The sequence below is a fragment of the Lynx rufus genome, unplaced genomic scaffold (genome assembly GCF_022079265.1).
Source record: "Lynx rufus isolate CCGP_SWC_20201006 ecotype Redwood Valley unplaced genomic scaffold, mLynRuf1.p SCAF_4, whole genome shotgun sequence".
Taxonomy (NCBI): Eukaryota; Metazoa; Chordata; class Mammalia; order Carnivora; family Felidae; genus Lynx; species Lynx rufus.
In genome coordinates this window covers 111,812,155-111,829,060 of record NW_025814856.1, presented here as the reverse complement: position 1 = coordinate 111,829,060, position 16,906 = coordinate 111,812,155, and the positions used below count along the sequence as shown (strand labels likewise).

Below are 16,906 nucleotides of genomic sequence, written 5' to 3'. Positions count from 1 at the left end.
AAACCAGGGAACAGACTTCCCCTGACTTTCTTACGTATCCACTAATAAAAATTTCCCCATTATCCTGCTCTATTCTGTGATTTTATTCTGTTTGTTCTAGATCAAATGGAATGCTGAGGGAAAACCAACTTTTATTGGGGAAATATTCTTTGTATCTTAGCGTCCTCAAAAGGTTTTATGTGATTCCTCTAATACTGCCTTTGCCACCATCAGTCATTTTCTATCCCAATTTTCTTTTAGTTTTCCTTAATACTTATTACTATCTAAAGTAGCCTTATCTATCCATCATTCAATTGAACAATCAGTCAAATACATGTCTCCTTATCTTGTTTCATAGATGTATCCTCTGTGCATAGAATAATACCTGGTATGTGGCTGGCTCTCAAATATTTTTGAGTAAAAAAAAAAAATCAGGTGTATGACTATTTCAATTCAGCTTCTAAAACTTCAAGCAATTACATCATCTCCCCAAATCTTCAACCTGCTAATTAAGAATGGTCGCAATGCAGTGGGTTACTACAATTGCTTCTACTTCCAATCCTCTGAATTTGTTTACATCTTGACTTCTTTGAGAATACACATGAATTGCTATGTGTTCCTGTTTTTGTCTGTCATTCTGCAAGTTCCCAATGGGCTGTGGATTTCTTATATTGCACACAAACATAAAAATATTTATCTTTTGAGAAGATAATATGTTTTCAGTAAATAAATAATAAATTTATGAATATTCCTATAGAACTGAATCATCCATTCTAAAGCATTTTAATTGATGTGTAACAGGAAATGTATTACCACAGCACTTTAACATTTCAACATCTAACAATGAGTGAATAATCAGGAGTGAATAATCAGGAAATATAGAATGCAAATTTAAGAGAGTAAAATCGCAATTCTAATTTTAAAGTAATATATCAATTACCAAGATCTGAATTAAACTTACAGTGTAAGTAAGCTAAGAGATCAGTTCTCTAATGTGAAATTGTACATTTTATTTTACATAAAATTTGTTGGGTTCAATAAGAGTTCGTTATACCAGAACAACTAGCAAAGTCTTATACCTCCTTTTTATATACTGAAATTTTTATCTCATCTACTTAAATCAGCAACTTAATTAGTGAATCATAATTTTTATAATATCTTTTATAGCTATATTTTACATATTATTGCAATAAAGCCAGAAACATAGATGATATTATTTACAGGCATTATAATTTATTATTAAGTCATTTATAATATACATTCACCTATTTTTCCACACCTATGGCCAATCTATATACTCATTGTACTTATAACATTTGACTGTTTTTCACAAACCATCCTTTAGACCCAATTTTCATGAAATGTTAAAAAGTGGTATATATCTTTTGGAGGAATTTTATAAAATTTAGATTTCTTAGCTTTAAAAAAGTTCTAGTTATCTTCTTAATAATAGAGTCGTTCTTGCAAAGTAAAAAAAAAATAGAGTGAATGTATATGTGTGTGTATAAAATGCCATTTTCCTTGGAAGGGTCAACAATGAGGAGCCCTGTTTATGAGCCATATTAACACCAAAGAGAGAGCTTAGCAATGTCTGTTTCTAAAAATAAATCCTGTGTGTCTCTTGTTGTCATCATCAACCAGAGTCTTCTGTGCTCTGTGACAGAAAGCATCAAGACTGCCTCTTTGCCTTTCCACAAGCATTATACATCAATATCCAAAGTTCTCCCTTTTCTGTCAAGGTGGCAAAGATAAAAAGAATTCTGCAATCACCCTAAGCAGACATTTAAACATTATTGCCCCTTAAGCAGACAGTTATCATGTTGTTTTGGCAGCAGGAAGGAATCTGTGGTTTCACTTGAATGTTATTCTTCTTTATTTAAACTACTAGAAATAACCCAAAAATGACAGAATGCTCTTTCTATAAATAATCATTCCAGTGTAGAGTTATATTAGGAGGTAACTCAGATGGCATGATAACGCCTAACAAGCTAATCTTAGACCTGCAATGCCATAAGATAGAAATACCGAGGCTAAGAATAACTGACCCAAAGGAGTCAGCCTGCTAAAGAGAGCCACAGACATGTGGGCATCTGCAGATTTTAATGCATTTAATGATCTTCTGAAAGCTTCTTTCGCCTGGAAGGCAATAAATTATGTTGGTCATTAATATGACAATCAATAATGCCTCCACGATGTATTCCATAAAGATAGCTCAAGATTCTCATAGCCAATAAGATTATAAAAATTAGTTGATGAAAACCAAGGAGCTGACTCCTGAATAACTGCATTAGTATCTAACTGGTGAATTCAATGTACAAATTTAACTCAAGATAAAGTAAAATGTAATACCATGTTGGTACATACAAACATCACCATCCAGTTTTCACCTAAAAAGTCCACACTGGGCCCAAATTGGATGAATACAGATTCAAAATAGGCAGAGTAAAATTTTATTAGCTAGATTATTCTTTTGGCTTAAGAATTTGACATAGCATGTTGAGATAAGGATTTGAGTGGAGATACAGACTTTATTGAACCTCCCCCCTGCCCAACTCGTTTCTAGGTAAGGAATGAAGTAGATATAATTCAAACATTTTGGTCAAAAAATACTGAAGCCCATGGAGCTAACATTTGAAGGAAAAAAAAAAAAAAGATCTCCGGCTAAATTACATTAGTTATAATGCGCTATTTTGCAGTGGTGCAAACCTTACATGTATGACTTATAAGATGTACTGTGAGCACTGGCAAACAACATTCCAAATGCACTGGAGATACTGGTTCTGCCCACAGTGTGTACTCATTACTCTGCATATCATCAGTCTCATGGAACTCTAGAGGTTGGCTTGAGTTGTCTCAGCCCTGGACAGTGTTCACTTCCTCCAATATCATTATCAAGCCCTGGGAATGTAAAGTAAGGCTCCTCCAACCAAGCCTTTCACCATAGTTGCCTATTTGTGCCTTAAACCTCCCAGGACTAAGAAGTATGCCTAGACATTTATCTATATAGCTGATTCAATATTTTTAGCCCCAGATATGAAACACATTATCCTATGCAAAATATTTTTCTCTTTGAGAAAAAGTGGCAGAGAGATGGTAAACAAGAACAGAGACACGGTAAACAAACCAAGTTCAAACCTGACCCTGCTGGTTCCTACCCATGATCACCATAAGTAAGTTCCTCTGAACCTGTTTCCATATCTGCAAAATACGAATCCTGCTCTAAGTAGTGCATACCTCTCCAAACTGCAAGGAAGATTAAAAGATGAAACAATGCCTGGTACAGAAAAAGCCTCTGAAACAGTAGCTTATTACATTAATAAGAAGAATGGCAATGTTAAACAAATGATGAAAACATATGGCTCCAAACACTGACCTCCAAAGTTGAGACTAAACAATTAGATCAGAGTAGAATGTGGTAGAAAAATCATGAAAATGATAACTGATTGTGATATTTTTAAATCTAAAATGAGTGGTGTCTGATGTAAAAGACACATTCAAAATACACAACTGAATTTCATTTGTAAGCAGATTTAAAAAGCACCCTCAGGGGCGCCTGGGTGGCGCAGTCGGTTAAGCGTCCGACTTCAGCCAGGTCACGATCTCGCGGTCCGGGAGTTCGAGCCCCGCGTCAGGCTCTGGGCTAATGGCTCGGAGCCTGGAGCCTGTTTCCGATTCTGTGTCTCCCTCTCTCTCTGCCCCTCCCCCGTTCATGCTCTGTCTCTCTCTGTCTTAAAAATAAATAAACGTTGGAAAAAAAAATTAAAAAAAAAAAAAAGCACCCTCAAAGAAAGAGAGAGGCAAACCAAGAAACAGGCTTTACTATAAAGAACTGAAGGTTACCGGAGGGGAGGTGGGTGGGGGATGGGTTAAAAAGGTGATGGGGATTAAGTGCACTTGTTGTGAGAGGGTCCTATGTAAGTATTGAATCACCAAATTGCACACCTGCAATGAATACTGCACTGTGTATTAATAAACTAGAATTTAAATAAAAAATTTTTAGAAAGCACCATCAAGAGTAAAATTTGAATCATGTTCTATTCACCAACAGCTTTTCTAATTCACCCTACGTGAGGTTCCCTGAGACCTTTCTGGGTAAACACGTTTTCACTAAAATGAGAACTTCCAAGCCACAATGTGCAATTTAATGGAAATTCAGTGAAATTTTCTTGGGTTTTTTGTTTGTTTGTTTTTAATTTCAACTTTTAAAATTTAAAAATATTTTAACCTACTTTGGATATGTGTCATGTCTTTGACACCCACCAAAAGTCACCTCAAATAATTGAAAAAAGCATCCACAGGGCTAAAATTGTGTCAATATTGAATATAAATTATAAATAAAATGTTTCAATACAAGCAGTAGGCCATGAGGGGAAGAAGTAAAAAAAAAAATGAAGTTCTGGGGTTTTTCCAACCTTATCAACATGCAAAGAGCTTAATCATAAGTAAATGACTAGTTACAGTCTGTGGTTTGGTAAATTTCCTTCTTCCTTAAATGTAGTTTTCATTGGATTTAATTATTGGGTATTTAAAAAACACCATATATAAAAGGCCCATCCCTTATTTGACTAAGGAAAATTTAACATTAAAATAATGAACGGAACTGATACTCTTCTAAAACACAAGAATTACTCAGTTTTGTTTTCACGAACCAGAGCATCACAGAGTAACCCTAAACATAATGTTCTCTGATAATATGTAAAATGTGGGGCAGTTAGTATTGCAAAAACTCTTGTTTAAGTTAAAGTTGTTTTCTGCAAGTGACTTAGTGGGGGAAGAATAGAACTAGTAGACCCAAGGTATTTTCTCATCCCTTCATCTCCAGATTGTCAGCTCCCAAAATTAGAAAAGGGAGAATTGCCCATAGTAAGGACACCATGCATCCAAGCCAACCACTGGCACTTTATCTTCCTTTCAAGAATGGGACAGACCATAGCACTGCCACTCTGATTTGAAGCACATGCCAAAATATCTTTGAATTTCATCTACTGAAAGCTTATTTTTAAAGTCATTTTCATGGGCTTTTATTCCAATTAAATTGTTTTCAAAGTATTCCAATTCAGAAAAAAATTGTTAAAATGCAGTTACTATTCCAGATTGTTAAAATTGTTCATTACTCTGAAAATGTAATAATTATAACAACATACTGGCAAAGAAATTGCATTTTGAATATTTTAAAAATAATCCTCCTTCAGTGTAAAGAAAAGTTTATACATTAAATAAATTTCTCTTAATATTTTCTGTATCCCTCAAAGCCAGCATTAAAGGAATACTTTACTCAAATTTATAATAAATGTTTGTAATGCACTAGTTTACAATATTGATTTTCCTCTTCTCTAAAAAGCGATTTACAACCCTACAGAGATCCAGTGTTCTTCCATAACTATTCTTTTTAGGGTTCCTTCTAACAACAATACTAAGAAAGGTTTCCTATTCAATACTAGTAAAAAAATGTATCAGTGTCAAAATGGATGTAAAAATCTTCATGAAAATGAAGTAACACCCACGATTCAACTGAAAAAAATTACATGGTCTGCTTCCTTCATTTAATTGTTTATATTTTGAGAAATACAACCTGAAGAAAAGTACCAAGAAGAAAATTCCAACCACCAACATACACACTGTAGCAAATACTGCTGGTGCCTCGCTAACATGCATTCCTTACCCTCCCTTCCTTCTTCCTAATACAAACTAAACGTTCAGCTGCAGCACCCACTCTCCTAGGCTCAGTATGACTCTAAGGAGCTATCATGGTGGTCCCGTCCTTCTTTGTTCCTGGGTAGATGCTGCTTTTCTGGCCAATAAATTATGAAAGACAATTTGCTGGAGAAATGTTGGGTAAAACTTCCCTAAAGAAAACATCCAAGGAAGCAAAGTATCTCTTCTATGTCTCCAGACTTTGTCGGGCATAAATAGACACAATGCCTGGATCTGCCACATTCAACTCCTGCTTTGTTGAGGAAACAGACCTGTGAAGAAGATACAACTCTAAGGCCAACAGAGGGAAGCAGTATGAATGACCTGATTATTTTTGACATTATTGACCACCTAGTGCTGTCAACTACCCTGCAATTTTAACTAAGTGATAAATTTCCTTGTTGTCACTTTGAGTAGGATTTTGTTACTCGGAGCAGAACACAACCAATTTACCTACTACTTGGATTAAACACCGTTAATATTCTGGCGCAGATTTGTGTGCGGTCTGTAAGAAACACTTGTTAGAAGATATGCGCATATCGTAAAAATTCATACAAAGTGAAAAAGTATGATGATAAAAACAAAAGTCCCCCCATCCCCTGGCCCCAGCAACCAGCCCACCACCACACACACAAAACTGTCCATGATTTCTTTCAACCTATGTATGAATCCTTCTGGGAGATGGATGGATGGACAAAATACACTTTCATAAAAGTGAGATCATATCACTGATGTTATTTTTATTTAAAAAACATTAAACGATTTTATCAGGATTAAAAACTGCAACTGAAGGGACTATCAACATACTAAATGCTTCCTTCCTACATGAGGTTCTATTTCCAAGAAGATCTTTCTAAGGTTAAATTATTTTAAAAAATCAGTGTTTGGAGTCCTTTTCTTTTACCCCTGTGTTTCCATTTTAAGCAGCAGGGAGTCTGTCCCTGCCCAGAAAGACACTATCAGCAGTTTCACATTTTACTCTATCTCACCTCTCTCTAATGCCTCATATTGGTTATGTTTATGAATGTTGCCCTACTTTATAAAATTTGCTTTCTATCCTGTAACCACAATCTCCTATTTGTTTAAATAGATTCATGGTTTGCCCCATTTATCTGCCTATGCTTTTCCTACTTCTGTATTTCATTTTTTATTCATCTCTTCATTGTGTGGGTTTCATTGGAAGCAGCCTTGTTCATGTTTGGGAATTTCTGACTTGCCTACCCATTTTCTCTATATTTTAATAACTCTTGCCTGAATGGACCATTGGGTTACACTTCTTTTTGAACTTCAAAGATTTTTCTTCGTTATTTTTTGTCACTGAATGTTGGATATGCTTGATACTTCTTCAGTCCCATACATTCCCTTCCTCCCCATCTTCCCCCCACCATATATACCTTTGCTTTACCTGCATGAACTCCTGAAGAATTTTTATTATTTGAAAATCAATAGCCCAGTTAGAATATGACTCTGTGATGAGCATTTGCAGCAAACTATCCTTAAAAAATGAGAGTTCTTTCAGTCTACAGATTTATTTATTTTTTTTTCTTTTCCAGTGCAATAATCTTTCTTCTTTTTCACAAAATTATCTTCTGTTTCAATGTTTTAGAATATCAACTTCAGGGATATAAATAATCTTTTTGTTTTATTTCCTTTGTGTTTCTTATTAATTGACTTTCCAATTGCTTGAATCCATTTTCCTTTTTCATTCCCTACGGTTGTCTTAAACCTTTCCCCTTTGTTGGTAAAGAGTTTCACTGGTGTCCGTTCTGCTTCCTGCTATTTCTAATGAATATTTTTGTTCTGTAATTATCATGCTTTTTCATTTTCATTTGTTTCCCAAGATCTAAAATATCCTTTTCTCTTGTGCTATTGTTTTACCATCTCATCTTTAAGTTCCTGTTTTATGGAATTTATGTTCTTATTAAGATGCCTCATTTGTGGGGAAAAATTATTAGATAATTCCATGGATTCAGTAAAAAGATGTTTTCTCCTGGTGGAATATCTAAGGTTAGACGGGGAAGGGTATTTCATGAAAAAGAATTATGGATCATTTTCCTAACTTAGAGTGTTGCCCTGAAGCCTTCATTTCTCCAGAGACAGTGTTCGTTCACCTTCCTCCATTTCACTAGTTTCTTTTCCAGAGTCATTTCTACTATTTCTCATGCACAAGAAATAACAACAACAACAACAACAGCTAAGGATATCCACTCAGTTTGCTTCTCTTCAAATCTGGCAATGTTAGTGAGAATTTTGAGAAAGTAGTCATTTTGTCAGTAAAATTCTAAGGGGGCCTAGGATGCAGGGCCTGTTAGGTTTCTCTGTCTTGATCAAAATCCCCATTTCCCTTTTTTCCTTGTCTATTAGCTTCCAAGATAGCTTAGGTCATATCACTTTCTGTACTCACTTAATGCTGAACACTGTGTCTGTGTGTGCATGCATGTGTGCATGCGTACGTGTGTGTGTGTGTGTGTGTGTGTGTGTGTGTGTGTGTGTGTGTAGGGCAAGTGTTGGCCAGGTTATACAATTTTAGAGTCACTTCATTATCTATCAGTGGCAAAAAACTGTCGTACATCATTTTTAAATTTCTCATCTTCAAAATCAAAATCCTCAGTTTTAAATCTCAATTTGGGGGGCACCTGGGTGGCTCAGTTGGTTGAGCATGTGACTCTTGATTTTGGCTCAGGCTCATGGGATCCAACACTGTGTCGGGTTCCATGCTGAGCATGGAGCCTGCTTAAGATTCTCAATCTCAATCTCTCTCTCTCTCTCTCTCTCTCTCTCTTCCCCTCCCTCCCCCCTCTGCCCCTCCCCCATTCATATACATGCAACTCTCTAAATAAAAATAATAGATAAGTAAATAAACAAATATTCAGAATTGGGATTTATTTCAGTGTTCTGAGGGGTTTTATTGAATTTTCTTACTTAACAGACATAACAATTATTCCACTGGTGTAATCCACAGAGATATAAAATATTCATTCTTGTCCCTATTCTCAATGGGCCTATTTATAACTAGCTTTCTGATCACTACCTATCAAATATTCAAATTGATAACAGCCTTGTAAGTGAAGATAACTTGAGTTAGAGAATGGCAAAACAGTAATTATGGGAAATACCAGAAGTGATTCTTGACATGACAGGAGCATTTCACAGACTTACATTTTCATAATTAGATTCTGCTTTCCAAGTAGACATAAATGGCTACTGAATCTAAAATGTTCCTTTCCCCTCGACAATGCACACCAAAGGGAAAAAAAAAAAGATTCTGAAAGGGTGAAGATATGTTTTCCATAAAAGAAATTCAGGATTTAGATTTAAATGCTTTTCTTTTATACCCTAAAATAAGAATACATAGTAAAAATATGAGTTTTCCTTATTTTAAATGTATTTTACATTAATGCTGTATAAACTCTAGGAAATTCTTTTATAGTAATTGTTCCAATATTGTCTGGACAGCTCTGCTGTCCAACATGTTAAGCAAGATGCCTGGCAACAGGAGAACACCCCAAATTCTGCCAGCTACTGCTGAGTGACCTGAGTCAATATTTGTACATGCTTCACTTTCTGCCACAGTTATCACTTATATTGGCCCACACAAGCCACAAAAGTAGAGACTGACCTAGCACAATGTGTCACTCATAATGAATTCCAAGATTCAATATTACAGAGCATTTTAACTGAAAACACATTAGCAGATTATACTGTAGAACCTAGTTCTCCCTAAAATGTCTTGCCTAGCTAGATCAATATTAGAAAAAAATGGAACCATATAAAACACTTGCAATTCAACGGTATATAAAGAACTCTGAAGAAAACTCACCTTTATCAATGCATAGTATGGAGCTTAACTTTTAAAACAGCAAATGGGAACTTCAAAGCAATAGGTAACAATAAAACAAAGCTTTTTAAAACAATCTCAAGAAATACTTTGTTGTGGTTTCACTGTTCAATTATACATTCTGCAAATTCTTTGCCTTTGATTACTATGTAATGAGACACTTTACAGAACACATGCACATGTACACATGCATGCGCGCGCGCACACACACGCACACACACACACAAACTACTCTGATTTACAGTCACAATTTACACAAGGAGATGACTAGTTCTTACCAGAACAGGAAAACCAAAAAAAGTAACTGACGTGTAAGATAACTAAAGAAAACTTACTCTCAAAACAAAATATCATTGTTCTATGTGACATACAATTGAACTCAGCTGGCTTGTTCAGCAAGATAGAGCATGGTATGGAAGAGCCAGAAGCCCAGGTTCTTTCACTAAAAATAGTTATAATAATAGGGAGTCTGCATTTCAATAACATGTTGTTACATTTGAACCTCATAAAGAACGCCCAGAGGTAAGCATGAGGACATCATTACTGTTCAGGTTACAGATGAGTAACCAGTTATCCAAATGGCTAAGAGCCGGAACACAGAGCTCTTGACTCCTCGAACAGTGTTGTCTCCACCACTTTGCACTACTACCAAATAATCTCTTTCAGATCCAACGACTCCATCCATTCCTATGCCTATCAATCATAGAGCCATGCCACTGGTCCGAAAGGGAGTGAAATGAAATATGCAGATAAATTAAGACAAACACACCTCTAACTTGTCAATTAACTTAAAGGGAAACCCTACTGAAATGGGTCACCAGGATCACCATTGTCTCCTCCTACCCCTTCATCAGTGTTACTTAAAGTTTGCTGCAACCTTAGGATTGCTGGGAAGATAGTAAAAATTCCAATATCCAGGCTAGTTCCCATACCAGTTAAATCAGAAACTCTGGGGGTGTAACCAAGGCATCGGTGTTTTGTAAAATATTCTTGATGACTCCAAGTTTGAGAGCCAGGGCCTCAGAGGAAGTGCACAATAAAGACTGGGGGGAACTAAAGTTAAGGCCATATTATACTAAACAACATCAAATGTTATACAACATGGTAGAATGGATGCAAATGATTTTATGTTTCAAATTTGAAAAATTAACAGAACTTGGAGTTTCCTTATTTATATCAGACAGGTTTGAGAGTTGATGTCAATCTACATCACCTTTCACTTAAGAGCTGGTTCTTACAGGATGTTTCCTGTAGAACTGACAACTGCACGGACAGTCTCAAGCACTTCCCTGCTGGAAAATATTATTGCTTTCATGTCAGGAAAATGACAGTCTCAACTGAAAATCGGAGTAAAGTTACATATGATTATCAAAGACACCGAAAACAGTGAGGCTTGCAAACACCTGTAGCCTGTGGCAAGAGATTCAATGTCAGCGGCCAGTTGCTGCTTCAAAGGCACAGCTTTGTCTCTACCGTGTGAAAGAAACATGAAACTCCTAACACAGAGGTGAGGACTAAACAGAAAAAGTGTAGTACTGAAAAGATATCCGATATAGTGATTGTTTAAAAGTTGATCCATATTTAAAAAATAAAACACTAAATTAAGTGACCAGTTCCATTGGAGACACACCAGCTGACCCCTCCTCAAGCTCTTGTCAACTTTAAAGCCACAAAGATAATAAACCATATTAAAATCCTAGTACGTTTGCTTCAGATAAGCAGACGCTACTAGTTAAAATAATTCTTGCCACTTAAGTGTCAACACCTCAAATTACACAAGATCGATCTCTTATTCTGAGCCCACCAAAAAACTGGATCAAGAGAAGTATCTTAAAATCATCACAACTAACGGAGGTTTAAAGATAACTTGCTTCAAACATAGGTGCGTAAATGGGAAGGTGTTCAGCACTGAAACAGACATCATGCCAACCTGTGGAATATTTCTTTCACATCTAGCTCTAGCAAGTAAATGCTGTTCTACGTTGCATTCTTTTCATGGAAATCTATGTGGTGATCTATAATTATGATCAAGCCCACATAGGAACTTAGAAGATGTGAGGGAGAACTTTAAGCCAATTTAGACTGAAACATTCGGAGGACGGAAACAAACCCCCCCCCCCAAGCTTTAGGAACTGTCTGTAGGATTAAATATGAAGAGCAGCAATTATAAGTAAGTGTTATCATGTGGAGAGTCTGCTCTTTTAACAAACAGAAATTGATAAAGCTGACAAGTTTCGTCTCCTCAGCACACCTTCTTGACGGCACAAGCACATACAGAGAGAAACCAGAAATTAGACTCTGTTACTGTTATTCTTTAAAGGGTTGCACCTGCATGTAACACCTTTATGTGTGCGCTATGCCATCCATCTGCCTGACAATGCTAGACTCTCCAAATGTTTTTAAAGAAAATTAAAATAAGCATCTGCTAATAATAATTTTATTCCATCCTGAATACTTTCGTTTCGGGCTGCTGAGAAAAAGCCACATTAAAACTACCTTTGTAACTCCTAGCAAACACATTTCAGAAGGTAGGTCTATAAATAGATGTGCTTCTGTATGCACACTGTAAATATAAAATCATCCGGCTAGCGGAGGCTGCAATTTAAACTGAAGCCCCAGGATGAACTTACCTGATTTTTAAAGTCCCATTAGAATAGCTTGCAATCAGTACAGATCTCCGTTTTCTACTTGCAGAGTAAGGCAAAGCACCCCCAACTACATTTTACTTATCTCAGTCCCATCCTTCATCAGAAGCTTTGAGATTTCATTCAGAAGCTGTTGTCCCTAAATGCTGAATATGCACAGAAACGGTAATGGAAGGGATCTAAGTTAAACCCTACAGACGCACCAAGAAAATAGCAACATCAACACCAAAAAGCAGCAAATCCTTGAGAGGTGCTTTTTCTTAGCTGCATTTCCCAAGTCTGCCTCCTTTCACACATAAAATGTCTCAGTTATGGAAGAGGATCTTACCTGAGCTGATCATACTGTGCATTCTCTGCTGAGCCAAGAGCTGCTCTCGTCCAGCCACCCCATCTGAGGAAAAACACGAGTCACTCTCGTAAATTGTCTGCAGCATATTCCAATCACTCTTACTTCAGCTACATGAAAGATTCATCGCTGCTCAGTGCACGGGCCCCAGGAGCTACCCTCCCTGGTCCTCCCTCCTCCCCGAGGAGAGGCAGCAGCCGACCAACTTCCACAATGATTCCCTTTCTGTTAAGGTGGACATACACTTTTCAAAATATCTGGACACTTTTCCTGTGTTACCAACCTGTGTACAAAGCAGAAAGGACCAAGTCGATGCTATGGCTGTCTGGAGTTTAGGTTATCCCGGAAACTAAAAGCAGGTGGGGAATAGGAATGTGCTTCGGGGTTATTGCTTTGTCAGAATAAGTAGAAAAATATTAACTGTACCCACGAGAAAAAGAAACTGATTAAACCTGGCTTATAGTTCTTCAGGCTGCTAGAGTTGCGTTGCAAGAACCCTCAGTCCTGCAAGTGGCTTCAGCCGGTGCCCTTCTATCTGTTTGTGTGCGTCTCTTCCCCCTCTCTGCTCTCTCTCAGCTCAAGTTGGCTAAAGCTAGTGATAATCCATTTGCATATGAATCAACAACGGCAGGGCCCACAGGCACAGAAATAGAACAATGGTCGGCCTGAGCCAAAAATAGGTCAAGCATGGCCGAGTGATTGGAGCCAGCATTAATGCATTTAAAAATACCCCAGCAAACCCAGCTGTCCAGCCTCTATCTTTCAAACCATAATTCTCGATTGCAGGGCCTTAAAAGCAATTAACTCTTTCCTCCCTCCCAGCTTGCTTTACACACTGTATTTCCATACTGGCGATTTGTTTCCAAAGAAAGAAAGGCAAAAAAAAAAAAAATTAAGAATCATAATTCTAAGAGGGCAAATGCACATACATTTAATTTCATTTTATTTTTATAGTATGTGTTTTTGGAAGAGAGAGGAGAGAAGTGCAGAGCTCTGTATTGGTTCTAAAATAATACTGGAAGCTTTTGCTCATAATGTGGTTTCTGCCTCACCCACGCACAGCAATCCTGGTGTTCTATTTTTGTTGCCTGTTTCTCTGGCTACACTGCAGTTGGCTGTAGCACTAGAAGCTTTTCTGCCTTCTAGTTTCAAGACTGACAGGAGATTTAGTAGAGGTAGTTTCAGAAAACAAGCACACCCCAGAATAAAATGTTTATGAAGAACTAGGTTGATTTTTTACTTGCCATTTATGCAAGGCAATTGTCCATTTCATAAATCCTAATGTGAGCATGGTACCACCTATCAATTTCACTGCATCCAGTTTCTATTATATCTCAATTAAAAAGAAAACATAGCTTAGGTCTGAAAATGTTGCCTCTATTTCAGCCCCTCAGGCTAAATTCAATGTGGAAAAGAAAAAGGAAAAGAAAGTGTTGATGCTGTCTAATGGATGGATGCAGAACGACCAAATATATATGCACCTGTAGTTCAACCAATAAATATGGTCAGTCTTCAACTAGGAATATTCTGCATTCATTGCTACCTGAAACACAGACCTCAATTTTTGGAAGAAATGGCATTTAGAGTAGTTGATAGGCACCCAGACCAACACACATTTTGAAATTCACCTGTAGAGTAAATGAATTATAACATATACTACTAAACATTCTATAGTCTCTGAGGTACACTTATAACATCATTTCTGTATGAGAAATAAATTCTACATCACAAACTGGGTTGTACCATCTAGCCATTCATAAGGGCACACCCAAAAGTGATAATCCACTAGTCCTGGGAACTCTTCTTCCTTTTCTAAACTAGGTCAGTAAGGAAAATGTAATTCTTAAAGCATTAGTAGCAACAGAGAAGGAAAGGGAAAAAGCAGAGTGTTTTAAGGTTCCTAGAACAACTGGTGGAGGAAGGATCTTGGTCAACCACAGAGTGTGGGGCAGGGGAAAGAGAACAAGGAGACATAGGGTTTTGGTGGAAGGGAGGAAGCATGTGAAGTCATTAGGCAGATAACACACTGCTGAAAACAGTGGTACTGAATTTTCCTTCTTTCATAGATTAACTCCTACTTCTTGCAAAATTATGTTTGGACACATAAGTTACAAGATTTTTTTAAAAAAATTATTCCAAAGCACATTGGACTTAACTAAAATGAGAAAATCTTATTTTCCTGTCACTGGAAAAAAAAATATCTAATTCCATTTGATATTACAACTAAACTTTCACTCAGTCAAGAAATCAATATATAAAATTCAAGAGATGGAAATACTGTGGAGCTGGCAAATTACCTCAGGGATGATGTAACCAAGCGTAGCATTTTAGACCTGGGAGGAAGTTTAGAATTTGCCTACAGTGGTGTTCAAACTCTCTGTGCCTCAGGATGCCATGGGACCCTGGAATTGACTTACAGTGCTTTCTCCAGAAAAGATTCTTCCCCGAACCAGGGCAACCTCACTTTTATTTGTTTATACTAGAATATGTAAGAGTTCTTTTGAACAACAGCTTTGTACATTAAGAAGAAAACAGCTGAGGGGCGTCTGCGTAGCTCAGTCTGTTCCTTAAGCTTCTGACTCAATTTCAGCTCAGATCATGATTTCAAAGTTTGTGGGATGGAGCCCCATGTTGGGATCTGCACCTACAGTGTGGAGACTGCTTGGGACACACACACTGTCTCTCTCTCTCCCTCCCTCCCTCTCCCTCCCTCCTTCTCCCTCCTGCTCTCTGCCACTCCTCCTACCCACATTCATGTGCCTGTAAATGCACACCAGCAAGTGTGCTACTCTGTCTCAAAATAATCTTTTTTAAAAAAGAAGAAAATAGTTGAAATCCAATAGTGTTGAGTACAAACAAGCTCCCTATTTTACAAAGTAAGAATTAAGGAGTGCTGAATGTTACTAAGGCTATAAAAGTACTTGTTAATGATATTATGACTAAAGAGACATGCTTTGTATCTAGCAGGTGGTCTCCCATCATATTCCCCAGTCTGGCATTCTGTCCCTTTTCAAGTGATGCAAATAATTACCTGAGATATTCAAAATAAATTTTAGAATGATCTAGTGATGAAACATGGAACCACCAATTGTTTCAGAGTGGTTTTGAACAGAGTAGGCAAAACAGTGATAAACATGTAAGAGGGATGACAAAATCCTACTAATGCCATAATACACATCTTTTGTCATTTCAAATTTAAGTGACCCCTTCAAATTGCAATTGACAAAAACAGTTGCTGAGCTTTTATCATCAAGAAAAGTAAAACTCCAAAAGAGTGAGTTAGTAATTATCCTATTTCTCAGAGGTTCTAGGAAAAGGCATACCACATAAAATAGTGTAATGTGTTTTCTTCATGTTGACCAAGTTATTTCACTTGAGATTTTATCCCCACATGCTTTCAGTATTTTGTTTGTTTGTTTGTTTTGTTTTGTTTTTACCATTAATAGTCTTCCCTTTTACCTCTTGACAATGAAAAGTTAGTTTAGGGTGAAAAGACATCAGACACATCATAAAATAGGTATTGCTTGTTTCTCAGAGGAAAAATAAGTATCATTAAAATCACCAGGAAGTATACTGATTACCATAGTTCCATTAACCAACAACTTAAATATTAAGAATGTTGTGTAATTCCTCTCACATCATCTCAACAATGTCAGTAAAGAAATGTCAGTAAGTTTCTTTTTGTGCATACTGATGGGAAAAAAAAACTATTAAATTTTGTATTATAAAAACCGTAACAAGCTAATACAAATGCTAGGCTAGAATAAATAGGCATTAAAAAAATCTCAATATAATGAATGTTAACTCAATTTAATAAAAACGTTGGAAATTGATCTAAAAATCATTTTACATTCATTTTACACTCATTCAATAAATGTTAATATTATCTACTGATGGAAATGAAACCACTGTCTAATTATTTAAGTGGTTATTTTAAACAGAATATGCAAAACTAGTGATAAATTAATAGGAGGGATACCAAAATGTCATTCAAAAGCAATTATGATAATTCCAATTATTTTTATGCAGGTATATAGACAACACAAAAAGATGTATAAAAATCTATATGGCATCAAAATATTTCCTAAAATATCCTTGGACCCATAGCTCACATTGATCTTTTCTCAAATCAGTCCCACTGGAAAGAAGCAAAGAAGGTAATACAGCCTGATTTATTCTAAAACACTAAGGTAACCTCTGCTCATCTGTAATCAAACACAGACTTTTCATCTAGCACCAAATCCTATGATTCTGAAATCTAGACAAAGTATTTCACTTTGCCTGAAATATTAATTCTGTTTTACAGGAAATCTACAAAATTACTCACCAACACCTGGATCTCCACACTCATTTTCTGACTCGCTCATGTTGCTTTTTCACCCATCCTTACGTTTCTCAAACTAT

At 36.5% G+C, this 16,906-nt stretch overlaps 1 protein-coding gene across 8 annotated transcripts in view; it reads right to left on the bottom strand.

The window, feature by feature from the left end:
* HDAC9 (histone deacetylase 9) overlaps nucleotides 1-16,906 on the bottom strand; it is a 742,193-nt gene that overhangs the window by 523,879 nt on the left and 201,408 nt on the right. For all 8 annotated transcript variants that reach the window (XM_047094862.1, XM_047094855.1, XM_047094857.1 and 5 more), the window contains exon 2: nucleotides 12,485-12,547. In XM_047094862.1, coding sequence (XP_046950818.1) covers nucleotides 12,485-12,547 — 63 coding nt within the window. The remainder of the gene's footprint in view (nucleotides 1-12,484; nucleotides 12,548-16,906) is intronic.